General features: G+C 42.6%; 1 protein-coding gene across 5 annotated transcripts in view; it reads left to right on the forward strand.

Annotated features, from left to right (window-relative positions):
- The window catches only part of EBF2 (early B-cell factor 2), a 208,068-nt gene that overhangs the window by 189,297 nt on the left and 1,099 nt on the right, over positions 1-17,672 (forward strand). For 4 of the 5 annotated variants that reach the window (XM_008066841.1, XM_008066840.1, XM_008066842.1 and 1 more), the window contains 4 exons: positions 824-889; positions 971-1,148; positions 3,256-3,441; positions 11,842-12,009. In XM_008066841.1, coding sequence (XP_008065032.1) covers positions 824-889; positions 971-1,148; positions 3,256-3,441; positions 11,842-12,009 — 598 coding nt within the window. Of the gene's footprint in view, positions 1-823; positions 890-970; positions 1,149-2,002; positions 2,006-3,255; positions 3,442-11,841; positions 12,010-17,672 lie in introns of all 5 variants that reach the window. The other variant, XM_008066843.1, reaches the window with a different exon arrangement.

Raw genomic sequence — 17,672 nt, forward strand, 5'->3', positions numbered from 1 at the left:
CACTTTAATTATGAAATGCCATGTTCTGTGAGTAAAATTTAAGCATTGCAGTTGTTTCTACAGGATACCTTTATTTTCCTTCTGGAAAAATCTCCCAGCCCCACCATTAAATTAGATGATATCTGGAAAGTAGGTTAATAGCAGTTTAAAAGGCTGTAAAAAAACAGGAGGTGGAAAAGCCAAAATGAGAGGAAAGGGATTCGTGATTACCAATTCTCTCTGGTTAAAGTGAACAAGGGGAAATATTATTGAAAGAATTCATCTTTATTAGAATAAAGTTTTGCAGAAGGCATTGCCAGGATCATTTCAGTACTATGGACAACTCCTTGGCAAGCGGCTAAACTCAGGTCCATCAATCATTTTAAGAATATTTGCTTAATTGAAGAACCAGATTTTTAAAAATAGAATAGTCCGAAAGTAGTTCTTAATAGAACTTCCATGACATTATTAATTCTAACCAACTCCACCCTCAATTTGGACGACTGTCCTTTCCTTTGGTCGCACAACCACTTACGGAGCCATTTTGTAGAGGGAAATTTCACTTAGATATATATTTATAGAGGGATTTATACATATGATTGTATTCTGCCTGTCAAATCAAACCAAAGTCATCTTGGCTCTATTTACATGTGGGGGGATGTGCAGATTCTTTCTTTTTGTCCATAATTATCTTTTGTTTGCCATTTTGGATTTTGCCTTTGTTTATACCCCATTTCCTCTCTCTCTCAATCTTTCTCCCCCTCCCTTCCCCTCCCTCTCTCCCCCCTTCTCTCTCTCTCTCTCTCTCTCTCTCTCTCCCTCTCTCTCTCTCTCTCTTTTCCAGGAAATGCTGTTGAAAAGAGCTGCAGATCTGGTGGAGGCCCTCTATGGCACACCACACAATAACCAGGTTAGACACTTTCATCTTTCACTCTGTTGCGTTTGACTCTTCATGCTGGATAAGATGCTCACTTCAACTATTGCTCTGTAGGACATCATTCTGAAGCGAGCCGCAGACATTGCCGAAGCCCTCTACAGTGTACCCAGGAACCCCAGCCAGATTCCAGCTCTTTCTAGTTCCCCGGCACACAGTGGCATGATGGGAATCAACTCCTATGGCAGCCAGCTTGGGGTCAGCATCTCCGAGTCCACACAAGGAAATAATCAAGGTACTACCTTCCTCAGAGTCAAAATCCGAATATGTGTTATACATCTAAAACAGACTCCTTCCGCTAGGTAGGAGTCAGAGCTTGAGGCATAACTGTAAACAGAGTATATTCCCAGACAGACAATCCTCACAAACTGAATGATTTCAACATCATAGATGGTACGTAATTAGATTTTGAGCTTTGTAGGTCCTAGGTGGAATCCCTTTGACTGGAAATATTTAAGGATAACATTGACTTTTATGAATTTAGAAGAGTTTAAGCTTATGGAAACTAGATTTACAGACATTAATCAAAAATATTATGCTTCTGCTATTGTAATTGGATACTAGAGAGAGGCTTATTATTACCATTATCATTTTTTATACCCAGATTTCTCATCCTGGTAACCAAAAGTGAATAGTTTGGTTTTATTTGGTAAATTCTATTTTGCATTATCTCATATACAAATATATAGCAGCAAACAAATGTAGTCAGCTGTGCTTTTACATATAAAGTATATCATGTAAAGGTTTCCTTCATTGTGATTGATTTTTTAAATCAAAGTGCTAGTCTCAAACTGTCACAAATCATTTTCTAAAGGGAGTAAATATTCCTAATGATGTCTCTAACCTTGAGATAGTTTTATTTCTAAGTTCATTCATTCACTGAAAGAGAATTTCTCATTCCTTTGCCCATTCAGCCTCCCAAGTAGCTGGGACCATAGGCATGCACCACCATGCCTAGTTTTGTTTTGTTTTTTTATAGAGACGAGGTCTTGCTATGTTGTCCAAGCTGGTCTCCAACGCCTGGGCTCAAGTAATCCTTCTGCCTCAGCCTCTCAGAGTGCTGGGATTCAAGTTTTTATTTAAAAAGAGTAGGTGGGGCATATTATTTCTTCTTCTTCTTCTTCTCCTTCTCCTTCTCCTTCTCCTTCTTTGACATGGGACCCCTGGACCATATATCAAATCCTTTTTCACTGAGTGACACATTTGGGGTGTTTCCTAAATAGTTTTAGAGACAGTGATCCAAAGTGGTTATTTCAGGATAGATTAGGTGATGTCTCTATGCTAAGGTGTTAGAAATATGGGAAGATTTATCATCCCTCCACTCATCCCAGTCACAAACAGTATGCTTCTGTGCTCAGTTGCTAATGCCTCATCGTGTATGTCAAAGAACAGCATGTTAGGTGAACTCTCAGCATCACTTTTCGAATGAAAATAAACCCCCTCACATAGGATGTGGCAACGACTTTGAACTCACATTTCCAAAACTGTGTTTTGTAGAATACAAGTAGCCCTGGGGACGTTAGTAGGTTACCTTTCCCCTCCATCCCTTCGAGAAAAGACGCTATGTTATGCTCTATTTGGGTACCCCTAGGTGAGCAAAGTTGTTTTTTTTTTGGAGTTGGAGTCTCACTCTGCCGCCCAGACTGGAGTGCAGTGGCCGCTCCCAGCCACCAGCCTCGACCTGCTGGGCTCCGGCGATCCTTCCGCCTCAGCCTTCTGAGTAGCCCGGAATTACAGGCACGCACTACCACGCCTGGCTGATTTTTTTTATTTATTGTGGAGTTGAGGTCTCGCTGCCCAGGCGGGTCTCGAACCCGTGGGCTCAGGCAATCCACTCACCTCAGCCTCCCAAAAGCGCGGGATGACAGGCTGAGCCACCGACCCCAGCTGGTGAGCAAAGTTGAACCAGTTTATTCTCTAGACCTTTCGTGTGTGGATCTTCAAGAAATAGCTGCAGTATATAACATCTACCCAGCTTCAGTTGACCACAGAATGCTTATCTCAGTGCCTCCAATTAATATCTCATAGGACTCCTCATAGAAATAAGATTCAGGAGAAGGCACTCCAAAAGCGCCATGAGTCATTCACTTCTTGGTGTGAGCTGGAGTTGCTGAATGCAGGTTTGAAAGAAGAGGAAGGAGGGATATCGGGGACACAGGCTTGCTTGGATGTGGGACAGGGAGGTGGTTTAAAAGGCTGACGGCGCACTGCACACTTCCCACCGCTGTCCAGGGCCAGCCGGTGGTTTCTATAGTCTGGGGCCATCATGGACCTGTGCCAACCACATGTGGCCTGACTGTGTGGACCAGTCGGTTTACCTGGGCTTTTCCTTCCTCGTCAAGGCTACATCCGCAACACAAGCAGCATCTCTCCTCGGGGATACTCTTCCAGCTCCACGCCTCAGCAGTCTAACTATAGTACCTCCAGTAACAGTATGAATGGTTACAGCAATGTTCCCATGGCCAACCTGGGCGTTCCAGGATCACCAGGATTTCTAAACGGCTCACCCACAGGCTCCCCATATGGAAGTAAGTGTCCTCTCCATCCCTCTGGCCCTCCATGCTTCTCTGTCTCTATTCAGCCTTTTGGGGGGAAGTTGGGTTCCTAGATCTTCCCAACTCATGGGGGAGCAGCCCAATGTCCTAATGAACTGTCCTTCCTGCTTTTTGTTGTTTTCCCTTAACCGGACTTTGGCTCATGGGATATTGCAAGGCCTTCTGGGGAAAGAAAAGAAATGAAATGATTCCCTTCTCTCTTTTTTTCATTTATATAAATTTATGGGGTACAAGTATAATTTTATTATGTGCATTGATTGCATAATGGTGAAATCAGGGCTTTGAGGGTATCCATCACCCCAATAAGGTACATTGTACCCCTTAATTAATCTCTTGTCAGTCATGATTTTCTTTCTTTCTTTTTTTTTGAGTCAAGCTATCACTCAATCACCCAGACTGGAGTGCAGTGGCATAGTCATGGCTCATTGCAGCCTCAGACTCCTGGGCTCAGGCGATCCTTCCACATCAGCCTCTCAAGTAGCTGGGACCATAGGCATGCACCACCATGCCTAGCTTTTTTTTTTACTTTTTTTTGTAGAGACGAGGTCTTGCTATGTTGCCCAAGCTGGTCTCAAACTCCTGGGCTCAAGTAATCCTTCTGCCTCAGCCTCCCAGAATGCTGGGATTACAGGTGTGAGCCCCATGCCTGGCCACAATTTTCTTCGTATAGAAAAAAGTTTATGTGGCTTGTGTAGATGGGAGAAAGAAATTAAGATTCCATTTTAGTTAACAGTGTGTGCACTCTCCCTTAGATACTTTCAGGTATTATATTTTATTTAATCTCCATAAGCTCTTTCTGAGATGAGCACTATGATCTCCGTATTATAGGCGAGGAAGTTTAAGGTACATCACAGTTTGTTGACTTACCTGAGATCACACAGCTAGCTTATAGCAAGACAAGAATTTGGGCCTAGAATTGGTGACTTTAAGTTATTTTGTGTATCACACCATGCTCCTTTTTGACTCTGTGACCTGGCTCTCCCCTCCCTTAAGAGGTGGAAGTTGACTGCGTGCAATCATGTGGTATGTTGAGACAGAACCAATTCATCTTAATCTATGGTCTAGCAGCAAAGTCCCTGCTCTGGGAAGTTGTGAAAACTCATTTGGGTTGCTCTGGGAGCTATACTGGGAACTTACACAATGGTCCCAGGAGCCTGGGAGAGTGTGGTTTTTTTCAGCCTACTTAGGGAATACTCCAGGCCAGGGGACAAGCTGACATGGAGAGTCTGAAGTGATTGAGTGGAGTGTTCTGGAAATGCTGGGCCTTTTTGCAAGCTCTGCGGCTTGCTCTCCCTTCACCCAGAGTGGGTCCCTCGTGCTAGGAGCAAGGAAGCGTCAAGGGCAGCACACAGCTCTATCCGCCACTGCTCAGGGGAAGCAAAAAAATGTGCTATAGAGGCTGCCTCTCTCCGACTTTGGACCTCTGGTTCCCTGGGGATAAACACCCATGCATTATTTCTAGATTATCTGTTTGATTCATATACTCAACACTACACAGTCTGGTAAAGACCTAGTACCAAGTAGTCAAGGGTAGTAGAGGTCAATTCCGATATAACTCAAATCTCGTTGCTGCGAAGACATGCGTTCTGTGTTGTGTCTTGTTAGATGGTCCAGATTAGATGACAGTGGTCTAGGGAACCCAGTGGCTTCTTCGTTTGTTTCTTTACTTGTTTTTACCTTATCTTGTTGCCAAAAAAAAAAATGTTTGGGGGAATCATCATAGTCAAATGGGTAGTGTGAAAGTATAAAACAGAATCTAATAAGAAACCAAGAAAAAAGTATAGTTAAAAAAATTGGGCAAAACCAAGGACAAGCATGAATGCCATTTGATTTATTCAAGGGAGCCATTAATTTGGTTCTGAGTTTACAAGAGGCTGAAGCAAAGAGAGAAACACTATCTGTTACAGTATTTTATGACTGCACATTACTTTTTAAAGTGGCTCATGAGGAATGTGGATACATCTGTGGTTGAGACTTGGAAAAGGTCATTCCTGTGCTTCATCATGGAGAAGGTTCCAGGTGTGGTAGAGAGACCACATCTTTAACAACCCCTACAAGTGATGCAATAGCAGGGGATATAAATCATGTGACATCATAACGGTGGCACAATAACATTAATAGACACAAACAGTTGCCTTCCACTTTGCAACTTAGACAGCATGTTCACATCAAGAGCTCACTCAGATCCTCAGGACAACCTTATGACATGGATATAATAATTATAATCACAATCGTTTTCCCTTATAAGAGGTGAGAGTTAGTAAATGACTTACTCAAGGATTCACAGCCAACAGACAGCAAAAATGGGACTAGAACTCATGCCATGAGACTCAGAATACCATGTCTTAAAGTATCCAATAATATAAGAAACGGTTAATATAGTTACATGGTAACATGGGGCTAAACCGCATGAAATTTCCTCTAACCATTTTGAGCTACAAAAATGGCAATTTCATATGGCTCAGTCTCACGTTCACGTATGTATTAGGTTGAACCACATGAAATAGTTGTGTGGGCTAAAAAAATGGTTAATTTTATAGAATAGTGTATCATGTAGTGGTGGGGAGGGAGGGGAAAAAGAGAGAGAGAGAGAGGTGGGGCAGGGGAAAATACTCAGTTGGGTGTACATTGTTTAGTGCTTCTTCCTAGATAATTCATTTGGTAGGGAGGAACACTTTCCACTCCAGCAAGTGACGACGTCCTTCCACTATTCTTTCATAGTCACCCAAACCCACCGCCGCAAGAAAAATCCTCAGGACAACCTTATGACATGGATATAATAATTAAAATCATGATGGTGTTCCCTTATAAGAGGTGAGCATTAGTAAATGACTTACTCAAGGATTCGCGGCCAACGGACAGCAAAAATGGGACCAGAACTCGTCATCAGACTTGGAATGTCATGTCTTAAAGTATTCAGTAATATAAGAAATAGTTAATATTTAACACCCCAAATCTTCAAATCACTTGTTAAAATAAGACAGCATGCACAGAATAGGAAGAAGAGGAAAAGAGGAAGGTGTCCCGTCCCACCTGGAGAGGACCTCCTCCCAATTCCTGCTGCATCCGATGTGATTGTTTAGACCTTCACTTTTGGAGCAGGGGGTCTGCAGGAGTTGCAGGCTGGGAATGGGATTCCAAACAGTGCACTCATTACAATCAAATTCCTCTACTGCAAAAATACCGAATGCCCAGTGGAGTTCATTACAATAGCACCTGACCCATATTTCTAACCAGAGAACTCTTCTCTGGGAAATATATATTTATATATAAAAGCTCAAGGGAAAACATTTTGCCAATCTACTTGCTTGTGTCTGAAAACACAATCCTGCGATGATTTTATTTTATTTTGTAAAAAATACATCTGATGTGGCTGGACCATGCCACAGAGCAATCACTTGCCAGAGACAGCCCAAAAGAAATAAGAGTCAAGCCCCTCGGTCAAGTTCAACTTGCATGACAGTCAACGTAGAGTATCAGAAACCTGCATCTTTACTGCGTTTGCTCTCCCACTACTTAAAAATGGCCCAACAGATGTTTTTTCAATTTTGCATACAAACTTCACTTCCTGGCGGTAGCCGTGTGTGCCAAGTTCCAGCTCAGTGCAAGTTTTTATGGCTGAATTCTAAACCCCTGACAATAGGGGGTTGTAATGAAATGCTGACAGACCCCTTAGCGCCAACAAACGCAATGGATGGATGCAAAGGGTCCATGTGCCCAGCTGGGACTTGCGAGCCAATCAATCCTTGTAAGAAGAAAAGTGGTTTTTCCTTAACTCCCCGTGTTCACATAGATTTCTGAGCCAGACGTGCTTGCCTTTACTTTGGCCTCTCTCCATAGAGAGATAAATGTCCAGAGAAATTCTCAATTGGAAGTATGTGTGATCAACTTTCCTAAAATGGTGCACTCTGTGGTCCCGAAAGATTGTCTATTCAACAAGCCTGCAACACCCAAGGGAATCACTTCTTCCAAGGCAGAAGAGCCACCAAGCCAATGCAGAGTTTGGGACAGAGTCCACACAGGCAGGAATCCAACCTGGCTTCACGGACTCCAAATTCACTCACAGAGTCCTAGACCATGCCCTGGGCGTCAATATTTTCATATTTATAAAGATAAATATTAAGACATTTTTATTGTAAAAGATTAAATGATTATTATAGAAAATAGAGAACATATGAAAATAATTGTTAAAAGAAAGCATACTCCCACTGTAAAAGAAAAAAACTTCTTTTAACATCCTGATAGATTTCAATTGTTTCTTCAGAAAAGAAAAAGTTCTATTAAAATAGTAATATTTTCATTATAGACAATTTGGAAAGCATGTAGAGGTAAAAAGAGGAAAAGAAAAATGATGTACTTCATTCCTATGCAGAGATAACCATTGTTAACTTTTAAAGTATAGCCTTCCAGTCATGGATAGATACAGTTTGAAAATTGCAGTGTCTGCTCTGATGCACATCTAATAAGATTCTGCCATAAGATCAATGAAAGAGGATGGAAGGAAGGGTAAAATTACCAAAGTCACGGATATGAAACTAGGCTCCATGAAATCCTTCAGTGATATAGACCTGGGTCCTAAGAATGGAGAACACATATTAGGAGTGATGTTTGTTTTTAAAAGTTGACTACAGTCACCAGGCTTTTCCCAGGTATTCGAGAATGTATTGGTCTCCTTGCTTTTTTAAAGTTTTTATCAGAGAGGTTAACAGACAAGTTTGTCCATAGGCAGTCAAGCCTAAATCAAAGAGGGATATGAATTTTATTTGAAAAAGCTAGTATACCTATTGCTAAGGATTATACTATCTCTTACCAAAGAAATAGCAATTTTAAAGGGTAGTCGCTTTTATTGGTTCCTACTACATTAAAAATAATACATGTTCATTGTAGACATTTTCATTTTGAAAATATAGGCAAGTAAAAGGAATACATTTAAGGATATTCACAATCTCATCAACCAGAGATACTATCATTAAAAATTTGGGTATCTATCCCTTCCTTCTAGACTTTTACTACCATACTTTAAAAAAAAATAAAAGTAGATTTGAGGTTTATGTTAGTTATTATGTAATTTTTTTCCATCTGAAGGGTATATCTCTCCATGTGATTAAATATTCTTCTGCAGCATGAGATTTAATGCATTAAATCTCCACATAGCATTCTATTCTAAGGACTTAATGTAATTTTTCCTATTGTGGGTCACTTAAGTTATTTTCCAATTTTTCATTATTATAAAGATACCCTTGGATCTTTTATTTTTGGCACATTCATGATTATCTCCTTGGGATTAATTTCTGGAGATTAAATTAGTTGGGTCAAAGAATACACATTTTAAAATACTTTGGTATGTATTGTCAAAGTCCCTCCAGAGAGGTTAATTCTCCCCTCAGAAAAGAAAGTGTATGTTTCCGCACCCTGTTAATTTTGTCTTAATCGTTATCCATTTAGTAAGTGGAAAATAACATCTTGTTTCTATCTTATTTAGCATTTTATCACTAATCAGTTTGAGTATTTCTATATGGGTCTCTCTTGGTCATTTTTATCTTTCCTTTTCCGACTTTGCTTTTTGTGTCCTTTGCCCGTTTTTTTTCTCCTGGGGAGTTGTTGTTTTTTTTTTTTTCCTAATTAACTTATAAAAACTTATGAGCTATTGAGGATATGAACAAATCTAAATAAGTATTGCAAATATTTTTCTTAATCTGTCATTTGTCTTTGTTGAGTGTTAACAGAAGTTTTTCATTATGTGGCAAATCTTTCTTGTGAACTTCTACTTAGGCTTTGAGGGGGAAAGGATTCTGCAAACTATATAACCGTCTTAGTATTTCGACTAGCACTTTTATAATTTTGCTTTTACAAATAACTCTTTAATCTATGTAGATTTACTTTGGTGTTTAACATGAGGAAGTACTCTAAATTTAGTCTCCAAATGGTTAGTGTATTTTTCCATGCATTTATTTCCCCACTAATATGAAATGTCACCTTTATTAAGTATGAATTCTCATATATATCCAGGTCTGCTTTCTGGATTCTGTTTTGCTCAAAAGATTTTTCTGCCTATTTGTATGCTAGTACAACAATGATTTCATTGATGTAAACTTATCATAATTTTAATATGTTAAGATAAGTCCCTCCCCATTTAATACTTAAAAACAATCTTAACAAAATTTTCTGGCTCCTACAAGCATTATTGTTTTTTGAAACAAATAAACACAGAAGTTGTGTTTGTTGAAATATACAAATTAAAATTCATTTTAGGATTTTTATTACAGTTGCATCGAATTTTAAATTAATTTGAATATAATTTGGCATTTTTACAAAACTTTTGTAAAAAACACTTAAGATGAGCAATGTTTAAAATTAAACTTTCCAACAATTCTTTTAGGTCATGTAATAGGGTTTGAGGTAACCCCTCTTCCCATGAGCAGCAACCATTTTTAATCTAATGAGCTCCACTTTGGGGTGGGATCTTTTATTTTTTTTTTTAAAGTTAGCTGTAAAGATGAGTCATATGCTGAACATAAATGGAATTGAGTGTGTGTGAATGCCTAATTCACGTTATAAAAACCTTCTCTAATGTGGTGTCTGAGGGAGGTTCTGCTCCCACAGACACAGAAACTGAGGCACCATTTTTGGGGCCTGCATAGATTCTGTAGTACAGAGACTGGACCATGGTCAGAAGCAGCACCTCCCAAATCTCCGCTTTTCTTTGGCCTCAAACTCCATGCTTTGGAGAAAAGAGTCACTTTTTTTTTTATTGTTTGTTTTTTGTCTTTGATTTTCTATTTCACTAACGCAAAATACAAGCCTAGAAGAGGAGATTTTGCTAGGAACACACTTCTAATGCTTAACTTTGTATCTTATTAAAGTGAACTAACCAAATTTTTTATTCATTTCCCTCTTCAAGTATTACATGGGAGTCTTCCAGAACTTTGTCCTCCTTTCTGATTGTTTTCCTTTTATTTACATTATTTGAGAAAAGACCGAGATATACTCAGACGCATCCTTCTGCATAGCTCTTTAAATCAGGACTACCTAAGAATACGTTTTTAGAGAAAGCTCTGTTTTTGAGGTCTTTTGTTTGTAGTTCTGCCATAAAAGCCATCGTGTTGGAGGTGCATTATATGAATGCTTGACACATGCAATTGCATGAATGTAGTACAAAGTTCATTTTTATAGGGAGAGTGGGGAAATGAGGGCGGAGTCTTCTACAGGCCAGCTGAGTCGTTGACCTTCAATTCACCTTACTCTTGGGCTTTTAATCAAAAGTCTCGCTCATGCCCTGACTTTCAAAATGTGCTTTGTGAGCTAGCTGGTCCACTAAAAATACTAAGCAGAAGTTAGTGATGCTGTGAGTCTTCACCACTGGCTTTGCCATCAGGGCCCAACAGTTACTTTTTCTAAGTCCTGTGACTTGGACAGTTCAGAATTCTGGGGATTATGCCAACGTGAGTCCCTGAAACTTAACCTTACGCTATTAGGTGCTATGTCTAAAGTGTTTACCCTTGTGAACTCTGGTTTACCCCTTTCTTGAGCAAGTTGAACATAGAAGATAAAACTAACTTCTTGCATGATGTAACTTGGTGGAGTATCTGACATTAAGAGGTGGGGCACTTTATCGTGTAAATTGCCTTTATTTTTCTTGGAAATTGCAACGCTTAGTTTTTGGCTTCCCTTAAGTCATTTTAGCGTTAGTATTGTTAATACTGGTGTTTTTTTCTAAACATTATGTCAGGGGAGGCTGACTTGCAGCTTTATTTCCCAGGAGCACTGAAAGTGCGGGGGAGGGAAACAATCTTCTAAATGTTAATAAACTTTTACATTTCATGAGGAAGTGGCCCATAGAGATAGCACTGTCAGAGAAGATGGGAACCCTACAGACCAAACCTCTGGGGCCCTAGGAGTTACCAGGGAGGCACACAGCTCCCAGATAGGACTTCTTTTTAGGGTGAAGAAGTGATTTCCATTGCTGGGTAGATTTGATGACTTCTTTTTTTTTCCAGGCATGTTTGGTCTTAGGTCATCTTCTCTTGCCAAATTTCTACTCACGAATTAAGACCTGTCCCAATGTCACCTCTTGCTGACGCCTCCCTGATTTTCCCAGGCACAAGAGCACTCTGCTCTCTACATCTTCTTGGTATTGTGTGCCTTCTGCTAATAGGATCATTACTGTGTTTGTTGTTTTATGTGTCCGCTCTTCCCACTGGACAGGGTGGGAATATTGTCACGTTCAACTATTTTTTTAGTGCCTGCAATCTGCAATGATGCCTAGAAATCAATAATTCTAAGTAGATGTGTGCCCAATGTGTGGATTGAAGAAAGATCTTAATTTCTGGATGAGGCCCCTTTCTGAAAGAGGACCGTGTGTTTGCTTTCCAGTCATGTCATCCAGTCCCACTGTTGGATCTTCCAGCTCGTCCTCCATCCTCCCGTTTTCCTCTTCAGTTTTTCCTGCTGTCAAGCAGAAGAGTGCCTTTGCCCCTGTCATCAGGCCCCAAGGCTCCCCTTCGCCCGCCTGCTCCAGTGGCAATGGAAATGGATTCAGAGGTAAGCGACGGTACCACTTTGGGGGGTGGGTACGCATGGTAGCTGTGCCACAGGGCCAACAGAGTAAGAGCAAACAGCACAACGTCATTTTATAGCTCCAGCCACTTACCTACAAAGAGATGCTCTGGTGTTTCCATCATGGGGCATGGATGACTTTATGCGGCGGGGCTGGTACTGCGTCTAAAACCGAGATGGAAGAAAAAGCAGAGATGTCGGCAAACCCTGCAGGTCCTGAAATTAGCTGTGGTAGAAGCCATATATACAATCCAGAAGTGTCTGGACTCCCCAGGCCCTATGGTGTCCACGATGCCATTCCTCTGTCTCCCAGAAAGTGCCCGGTCACCCCATCGGATGCCACGTGCATCTCGCTGCTTACCTAATCAACTTGCCACCCGCAGTGCATACACATTGCCTTGGCCCACGTGGACAGGAGCCATCAGAAGCAACCGGCAAGTTCTAAGAATTCTGGTAACATTCGAGTCAAATTGATAGCAGGTGCCTGAGGGGGTGGGGGGGTGGAGGCGGGGGAGGGAGGGAAGAAATAGAAAAAGACTTACTGTTTCTGAGAACAGAAATTAATATCACCCGTCAAACCCATTTTCGAGTCATGTCCTAAAATATAATATGACATGACGTAACACAAATGTGATGAGTACATGAGAATCTAATCATCTCATCATGAAGGGGAGGCAGCGGACGACAAAGAAGCAAATTGGAAACTGCTGGCACTGGGCTCACTGGGGACCCGTGTCTGAAAACCCTCCTCTCGCATCTTGACATGAAAACATTCAGGACAAGCAGTGCGGGATAGAGCCCCAAAGGGCAGAGGTTCAGTTAACCCCTCATGGATCAAACCTCTGAGGTCAGCAGAGCTTCACAGGGAGCCTTGGATGGGCCGCGCTGTCCTTGGGACTGCAGCTGCCTGGTGGCTTGATCATAGTGTGTGGGTCCTTCGTTCTTTTGGGACACCTGAGGGCGTCATTCTCCAGTCGGGTCTGAGCAGAGCTCTGGGACAGAGGTACGTTGGGTTCCTGTCCCGTGCCAACATTAGACAGTGGCGTCTCCTCAAAGGCAAGTGACTTGTCCAGACCAGGCTCAGAAGAGTCGCTGAAAATTCTTTTACTTCTAACTAGATGAAGCAGCTGGGTCTATAGGTGACCCACTATGTGGGTAGTTGGAAACATCTGTGTATCTGATGGGTTTTTTTTGTTTTGTTTTGTTTTTATCCAGATGTCTAATCCACAGAGAGACAGACTGAGGCTGTAGCTAAGTGGCTCCACCTGCCCCATCTCTCATGAGACGCCTCTGGCTTCCCTCCCATCCTTAGGGGATATGCCCAGATCCTTTTCTACAATGGCTTTATGTCTAGACCGGGAAATGAAAGCAATTGCTGAATATGCTCTGTATCTTCCTTCCCCTTCTCCACGACCGTCTCAGTGATGACATTTCCTCCTTCTAAGTTTCCTGGACCTTAAACCTAGTGGAGGCCCAGCTGGTCTCACGGGGAAAATGCAGAGTGAGAGGGACAAGACAGACCCTGGAAGGGAACAGGCTTCCCTCCATGTTGGATGGGAGAAAGACAGGTAGGATGTGCCCCTCTCCTCAGTCCTGGCAACTTGGCAGGTATGCTCAGCTTCACTTAAAGGACAAAAAGGTAACTTGACCTCCACCTTCCCTTCCCTCCTTCCTCTCATGGGGAGGTAGGGATCATCTCAGATATTCTCTGCCTATTCTGCCCAGGAAGACTTCCCTGTGGGGCCTGGCCAGCTTTCAGCCTACATAGGGTGGCCAGGACAGATTTCTTCTTGGCTCCCAGGGCCCAGAATTCCCATCCTGCCTCTTACAGCACGTCCAAGGCTCCCTGTGGTGTGACCACAGTCAGGTTTGAGTGAGACAAGAGCTTAGTGAGGGTCCCTGTGAGGGTTGCCACAGCAGAAATGGCCAGAGACCCTCTCCGGGACCCCTAGCCATGGATGTTTGGGCTGAGTGGGGAGCTGAGCAGCACATTTTTGACTGTTTCTTTTTTTTTTGAGTTAGAGTCTCACTCTGTCGCCCAGACTGGAGTGCAGTGGCCACTCCCGGTCACTGCAGCCTCGACATGCTGGGTTCTGGTGATCCTTCCGCCTCAGCCTTCCAAGTAGCTGGAACTACAGGCGTGCACTACCACACCCGGCTAACTTTTTGATTTATTGTAAAGATGAGGTCTCGCCAAGTTACCCAGGCGGGTCTTGAACCCGCTGGCTCAGGCAATCCACTTACCTCAGCCTCCCAAAGTGCTGGGATTACAGGCTGAGCCACCGAGCCTGGCCGACTGTTTGTATAGATGCAATGACTTGGTTGGTTACATGTAGCCACAGGCTCTGTGATCATTAATTTCTATAGAATCAAAGTCCCAACTCTTTATTGAATCCTACAATTCCCTCCAAATTTCTCTGGTGATTTGAACCTTAAAATGAAGAAGGAGCTGGGCACAGTGGCACACAACTATAGTCCCAGTGACTCGGGAAGCTGGGTGGGAAGATCGCTTGAGCCCAGGAATTTGAAGCTAGCCTGGGCAACATAGCAAGACCTCATCTCTAAAAAATAAAACAAGAAGGAGAAAGAGGTAGAGAAGGAGAAGAAAAAAAGCTCCTGTCAATTTAAGGCTATAGCTTTAAAAATTGCAAACAACTGTGAAAATACCCAATGATGTGTGGAGAAATTAAAGAGAATTTTGAGGACAGCCTTATAACTCTTGACCACTGAAAGAGTGCTGGCCTCTACATCTCCCATTGTGTGCTAGAGTTCTAGTTAGGCTTTTTCCAGGCTGTGTGAGTCTGTCCTTGTCATTATCCTCTCAGAGCCTCCGTTTCCCAGTCTGTTAAAGAGGAAAATTAATAGCTATCCCTAAAGGTTGCTGGGAATTACTTTGGGTGAAGGGCTTGACAAGGTAAAGGCTATTTCCTACAGCCCAGCACTGGAGACTTGGGTCAACAAAGGATGCCCTCAGAAGCCTTGCCTTCTGCTTTTCCCCATTTTGGACCAGTTGAAGGAAAGTTCAGTGTCCAGCATGACGAGGTGCCCTATAGATGCAGAGAGGGGGGAAACCAAATTGACATTTAATGTGCTCTCCACAGTGAAGGAATCCTGGGATTGCAGGAAACTGAGAAGCAAGGAGCACCATCTCTTTAAAGTAAGAATGTGGACTGAGGTGCCTGACTGGTCATAGGCCGGGCAGGAGCTCTGGTCTAGACCACTGCGAGGTGAGATGGCCTTAATGATCTGCAGAGGGCACGAGAAACTCACACTGTCTAGAACCTGCTAACTGCTACTGGGCACACATGCAAGGTGCTGAACTGAGTGCCTTCCGCAAATTACCTCTTTTGAGCCATGCCACTGTCTCCACTTCTTTCAGTTCAGCTGTTTGACTGAGGCCACACAGCAAGTGACTGATGACTTGAACCGAGATATTTGGACTCCAGAGCTTGTGCTGACACCTCACACACTGTGTGTCAGATTCATTTTCCAGCTCCCTCCGGGAGATAAAATAAAAAAACTCCTACACTCTGGGATAATTACTAAAGTTGTTGTCTCTCCGCGGTCATGATAGTACAGTTCCTCTCTTCACCCTTCACTCATCACCCACACCTACTTCCACCTGGACTAGGGGGAGAGTCTTGCTTTCCCATGAAATGCCAAAGGTAAAGGAATCGGGCAAAGTGCAGTTAAGCATCCCTCTTCCCCAAGGCAAGGGCTTGGTTTTTTTCCATGCAACGTCGCGTTCTATCTGTTGGCCATGGTTTCTACAGGCAAAAGGGTCGGGTCACCACCTAGCAGGGATCCAGCACACCCAGTCTGGAGGTGGTACCAGGAGGAAGGGAAACCTCTGAAATCTGTTGTTCTCCGGCATGGAGAAGATTTTCTTTCTGGAGCAGCTCTGCCCTTTCATAAGCTCCTCTAGCAACTCTCTGATCACTTAGAAAGAGGAAGGGACTGTGGGGCTTTAAATGCAATAGACAGGTTAAAAGTTGCAAACATCCATGAGAATTCTACTGCCAGAGAGCTACGCGTGCAGCGTTCATTGTTCTACCTTCTACCTCATCCATCAGTCTCTTACAGTTGATGAGTATAGATTGTCGAGATAATATTACACACTATGTGTCTGATTCATTTTCCAGCTCCCTCCAGGAAAAAAAAAAAAAAAAAAACCCTTACACTCTGGGATAATTACTAGGGTTGCTATATCTCTAAATCATCAGGGAGTGTCCAGAATTGAACCGCCTTTATTGAAAAGTTACATCGATTCAATATATAGTAATACAGGCAAAAATAATTAAGGCTTTGCTAGCTATGTAAGACCTTAATCCAGATCTCACAAACATTCAATAAAGGCTGTATGGGCTGGGAAATAGATGGCTGACAATTTTGCCCGAGAGGACTAACTTGTGTGGAAAAAAGGGGCAGAAGAAAAGAGAGAGACAGAGAGAGAGAGAGACAGAGAGAGAGAGAGAGAGAGAGAGAGTTGACGTTCAGATGCAAGGAAACTATTCTGCCATTTCCCAAGGATGTGAAAATTCTGTGGGTTCCTTATCTGAAAGCCAAGGCCAGAGGACTGTTTTGTTATGTGGTTTTTCCACATTGTGCCAGTATTGCTTTATTTCCTGGATTAAGGGTAAACCTTGGACATGATTCCACCCAGAGAGGCATTACCTGCATTCTCCCAACTAGATGGGGAGGCACTGGAGTGCTAAACTTGGGGATGGAGTGAGAATTGGGGTGATACCCACATTAGGAACTAAGTAGTCTTCTTTTCCAGTAGGTCATCATCATTCATTAGTGAATGAGCTTCACACATCAGCGTGATGGACACACCTGGGGCTGCAAGGAGATGGCATCTTAGTCTCATGTCCTTCTGTAGCTCTGATGGTGGCTACACAAACTGACCTTCTTGGGGACAAGGACAAAAGATGTTTTGGGCATAGTCAGTGCTAAGAGCAGAAATGCAACCAACACCAAAGGAAGATGAACTTGTTTAAAAAAAAATACTCATCAAATGTAGACTACAATGGATAGAAGGAAACCCACAGTGAATAGAAAGACTAATTTGTTCTATGAAGGGGACCCCCTCAAAAAACTGGAATTATCTTTTTTTGGCGAGCAGGTCTCTTGTAGTACAGGCTTCTCTTGCTAGGGTAGTGTTCTGGGAGTCCATCAGCCCCAGTGTACCCAATAGCGTTGTTGTGAGAAGCTGCATTTAGCCTCAGTGATTTTTTTTTTTAGATTTTTTTCAACCCGTTTGCCCATATCATGATGGGTGATTTATGAGCACACCTGCCCATACCGCTTTTAGTATTCAGCAGTTTTTGACCCAAAACAGCTTGATCCCTGTGCCTCACCCTCCCTATTTACCCTGGAGTAATGAAGTGATTTGGAGGAGTATAACCTGGAGATAATTTTTGTCTAATAAAAAATATATCGCCGGGTTCGGTGGCTCAGCCTGTAATCCCACGCTTTGGGAGGCTGAGGTGAGTGGATTGCCTGAGCCCGCGGGTTCGAGACCCGCCTGGGCAAACGAGACCTCATTTCTACCATAAATCAAAAAATCAACCGGGCGTGGTAGCACATGCCTGTAATTCCGGCTACTCGGAAGGCTGAGGCAGAAGGATCGCCGGAGCCCAGTGGGT

The sequence above is a fragment of the Carlito syrichta genome, unplaced genomic scaffold (assembly GCF_000164805.1).
Source record: "Carlito syrichta isolate Samal-C Ts95f unplaced genomic scaffold, Tarsius_syrichta-2.0.1 Scaffold309144, whole genome shotgun sequence".
NCBI classification, from domain to species: domain Eukaryota; kingdom Metazoa; phylum Chordata; class Mammalia; order Primates; family Tarsiidae; genus Carlito; species Carlito syrichta.